General features: G+C 36.1%; 1 protein-coding gene across 1 annotated transcript; it reads left to right on the top strand.

Moving 5' to 3' along the window:
• Window positions 1–1,946: 1,946 nt before the first annotated feature.
• On the top strand, window positions 1,947–4,164 carry LOC141724166 (small ribosomal subunit protein uS15). The gene is made up of 5 exons (XM_074526180.1): window positions 1,947–2,106; window positions 2,194–2,266; window positions 3,149–3,287; window positions 3,371–3,557; window positions 3,958–4,164. Exons 1-5 carry the CDS (start codon window positions 2,084–2,086, stop codon window positions 3,989–3,991), a joined length of 456 nt encoding a protein of 151 aa, XP_074382281.1. The 5' UTR covers window positions 1,947–2,083; the 3' UTR covers window positions 3,992–4,164.

The following is a 4,164-nucleotide window of genomic DNA, read 5'->3' on the forward strand; positions in this document are numbered from 1 at the left end:
AGTAGGGTTTAGTACATGCTATTGCATGTTGTGTAAAACCTGTGTTTACTGTTCTATAAAATAAACACTGGATGTTTTGTTTTAGTTGTAACAAATAGATCTAAAAAATTTGTAATTCTCTCAAGAAAGAAGCTGAGTTCTTTATCAACAAAGAACTCAGAAATTTGTAGTAAGACATACTTGATTTTAATATAAAATTAAGTGAGTTTTGAAGATAGTGTATTCATGTGCATGTTTTATTATTTTTATTAAAACACTTTATCTCTACAAGTTAGATTACTTTGTTCACCACATTCATAACAGTTCAAAAAGCTTAAAAATAATCCAAAACACATTCACCCATCCTCTGTGTTGTATTCATTACCTAACACTTATTCTTAGGGAGTTCGACCCTTGAACAGAGGTATATGTGAGCTACTTTCTTACAATGGTGGTTGAGAAATTAAGTTCTTCATTAGGAGAACTAACAACTTGAGTCGTGGATAGTGGATTTTTAATCACTTTGTGATCCTAAATCTTATTGGAGTTTCCGGATGTGTGCTTCATGAGCACAAATCCTCTTTTTTATGGTCTGGGCATCCATTCACATCTTCGGGGTAAAAACGCCTTTTGACAATGGGGTTCTTTACTTGACCATCTCTTTCTATTGATAGCCTCCTTCATGATATGATCCCCTCATTAGGTGAGCAACCACTATTCTCAGTACATGAGCCAGAAAAATCGTGACTTCTTTAATGAACGAGGTTCACCCTTGTGAATATAGGGAATCGTTTCTTACGTGCGATTAATTATCGAGCCTGCTTCCCCAAGCTTTTGGATATATCTGCATATCATAAAGCGGGTCAGTGGTGGCTGGAATCATAGTCGTAGACATCTGAAATCCAGGTGCGCAGGCCATTAATGGGAGCATGCACCGTCTACAATTGAGATTCTGCTCCTTGCGTTTCATTAGGTGGGGATTCGTCCCTTAAGATGATGGTTGGGTCGCATGGACCTCCGTTCCTGAAAGTTCATTTGAGTGATGAGGGTGGAATATGGTAAATCTTGGGTGCTCTGTATCTTTTCCATGGTTGTTTTCTTCTTCCCACAAATGGCGCCAAATGTTTTGGATAAAAAATTAGGTTATATTTATTACGCGTATTTAATTCTAGGGTTCGTGAGCTCAAGGCCTTTAATGGTTGCACTTGTGTTTCGTGGCTTAAAACTGCCTTCGCAAGATGCCTACGTATCTCTGTGTATTTAGAGAATCAAGCCAAAGACGTAGTTCTGAATGAAGGGGTGAAACCCTTTATATAGATATTTGATGTCTTTGAATTGGATTAGGGTTAGGAGACTTGATGAATAAGTCTCCGTTTTAGAGTAGACTTTGGAGTCCTAATAAGTAGTAAGCAGATTCCTTGTTGGTTTGGGTGCCTTGGAGGCTACTCAATGAAGAATTCTATCCTTTATGGGATATACTTAATGAACTGTTATTTTACCCTATTTATTAATTACGAAATTAATAAATAATCAATGCTTTGGGCCTCATGAACTAGGCTTCGTTATTGGACCGTATCAGGTCTAATTAATTCAACATTAATTATGTTTCTAGGCTAATTTCAGGCCCATATCAAATAGTATATTATTTCATGGCAGATTATTTTACGTACACATACCTCCAACATTGTCAATTATTTTACGTGAGGGTGATTCGCCATTCAAGTTGTACATTTATTAAATAATCTCTATAATTTTTATTTATGTCATATTTTTATTTATAATATTGAAGGGCTATTTTTCATTGACATATTAGATATTGTTTTTTTTTCTTTCTATGATCAGCCTAAAACGAAATCATTGTGAATTTCCCTAGTTTCAATGAAGCTATCCACAAAGCCCGATAAGAAGCCCCAAAATAATAGAAACAAATGAGTAACACATTGGGCCAAGGCCCGTCTACAATAAGAAAAGGTGGGGGAGTATAAATAGAAAAAGACCCTGTCATGGTATCGCCCACTTAGAAGGCAATTAGGGTTTGAGCCTCCGCTTACAGCAAGCCTAGAGAGCCGCACTTTGAGTTGACACAACCACCACCACCACCACCATGGGGCGTATGCACAGTCATGGGTATGTTTACATTTGTATGTATATATCAATGCTTTCATTTTTATGGATTGAAAATAAAATAAAATATGTATGTAAATGTGATTACAGAAAGGGTATGTCAGCTTCAGCACTTCCCTACAAGAGGACTCCTCCCAGTTGGCTCAAGATATCTCCTCAGGAGGTACCCCCCCCCACCCTCCTTTTTTTCTTCTTCTTTTTTTAATCTGTTCAATCTGTTCTTTTTTTTACCAAAAGGTTATTTTTTTGAGTTTTAGAGTGTTGCCTTTTGTTTTGTGTCTGGGCTAATTGGTATGTAGTTGTTTGATTGTATTTTCATGTTTTCACTATTATTTCGATGCTTCTTGTTGCTAGATAACGGGTACATTGGTCGTATAAGTTTCGGCTACATTTTTAACATAAAATGGAAGTTGTTTAGTTTTAGAGATTCCTTTTTTTAATGATTGTTAACTAAGTCTTGAATGTTCAGGGAGCTAGTGAGAATACTTTAAGAACCTTAGCAATGGCGTTACTAAATTGAATACAGATTTGCTATAATGAGTAAAAAGTCTACAGCTTTGCTGAAGTGATTAGGAGCTTGTGCTTTGAAAGGTTATTGTTGTATTAATTTTACCCGAGGTTGAGTCTCATTACTTGATTTTCACTTTGGAAGATAGTTGGAAAATCTATGAGAACCGGTCACCTGTTATTTGATATGATTGCTTTATTGTTTACAATCAAACATCTTGACCTATGTACTAGTGTTGTACTTCAGTTATTGTGCAACTGAGGTAATGTGGATTCTTAGACTTCATGTTCTCTTTTTGTTGGTGCTATCAATAACTAAGGTAATTTGTATCCTCAAATTGGTTATGTGTTTTTTTGCTGCTATATGAATAAGCTTTTTTATTATTGGGTATGGAGTGAACTGCCTTGTTGCTATGCATTTGTATTAAATATGTTGGTTGATTATTCATTGAGTCTCCAACTGTGTATGTGGTAGACTGGTGGTGTATTTGAAGTAGCTTGCTAACTTTTATTTGGTCACATTTCTTGCTATTTTCAGGTTGATGATAACATTTGCAAGTTTGCAAAGAAGGGCCTTACACCTTCTCAAATTGGTGTGATCCTTCGTGATTCACATGGAATTGCTCAGGTGAAGAGTGTCACTGGCAACAAGATTTTGAGGATACTCAAAGCCCATGGTACATCCTCTAACTTCTAATTATGGCTTGGTTTTATATATTGAAAGATAACTAAATGCTGTTGGGTTTCTAATACTTGATAGGGCTCGCTCCCGAAATTCCTGAGGATCTTTACCACCTAATCAAAAAGGCAGTAGCAATTAGGAAGCATCTTGAGAGGAACAGGAAGGACAAAGACTCTAAGTTCAGGTTGATTCTTGTTGAGAGCAGGATTCACCGACTTGCTCGCTACTACAAGAAGACCAAGAAGCTTCCCCCAGTCTGGAAATAGTAAGTTGCTTCAATCTATTTCCTTGTGACTGCAATTGCAAAGTTGCAGCTAAAACCCCAAGAACATACCTCAAGGAAAGAGTATAGATAGATAAGCATTAGTGAGACTGCAACTTTCATGACCGCTGTCAATTTCGAAAATATGATTTATAACATCAAACTACATTCTTTTTAAATCTTAGCCTAAAAATTGTAAGATGAGGCTGTATGACAATATATTCTCATGCAAACAGAGGTCTATATGTCCATCAAAATTGATTTATTTAGTAATATTTTAAACTAGGTAAATTAAAATTGTTCCGACTGTGTTAGCAATGTTAGATTTATCACAAGCGTTGGGTAGTTTTTTTGAGCTCTGTTCAAAATCATAATTGCTTGCCTTGCTATTTCATCCATGCAGTGAATCCACCACCGCCAGCACCCTGGTTGCCTAGAGATGTATGCTGCTGGAACAAGTTGAAGATCTTGTATTTGAATCTTATCAAAACTATGCTAATAGATAGAACTATTGAATCAACTTAAATGTTCTGTAGCTTCATATATTCTGAATTTTGTTTTAAGACTGTGTTTGCTTTGGGAATGCTGATGAAACATTGAGTTTGCTTGA

The sequence above is a fragment of the Apium graveolens genome, chromosome 5, assembly GCF_009905375.1.
Source record: "Apium graveolens cultivar Ventura chromosome 5, ASM990537v1, whole genome shotgun sequence".
Classification (NCBI taxonomy): domain Eukaryota; kingdom Viridiplantae; phylum Streptophyta; class Magnoliopsida; order Apiales; family Apiaceae; genus Apium; species Apium graveolens.

What these genes read in the sequence shown, in the direction of transcription:
- LOC141724166 (XM_074526180.1), top strand. Translation starts at nt 2,084, where the DNA reads ATGGGGCGTATGCACAGTCATGG. An exon ending in GGGCGTATGCACAGTCATGG is followed by an intron (nt 2,107 to 2,193) that starts GTATGTTTACAT and finishes ATGTGATTACAG; the next exon opens with AAAGGGTATGTCAGCTTCAG. An exon ending in CTTCCCCCAGTCTGGAAATA is followed by an intron (nt 3,558 to 3,957) that starts GTAAGTTGCTTC and finishes TCATCCATGCAG; the next exon opens with TGAATCCACCACCGCCAGCA.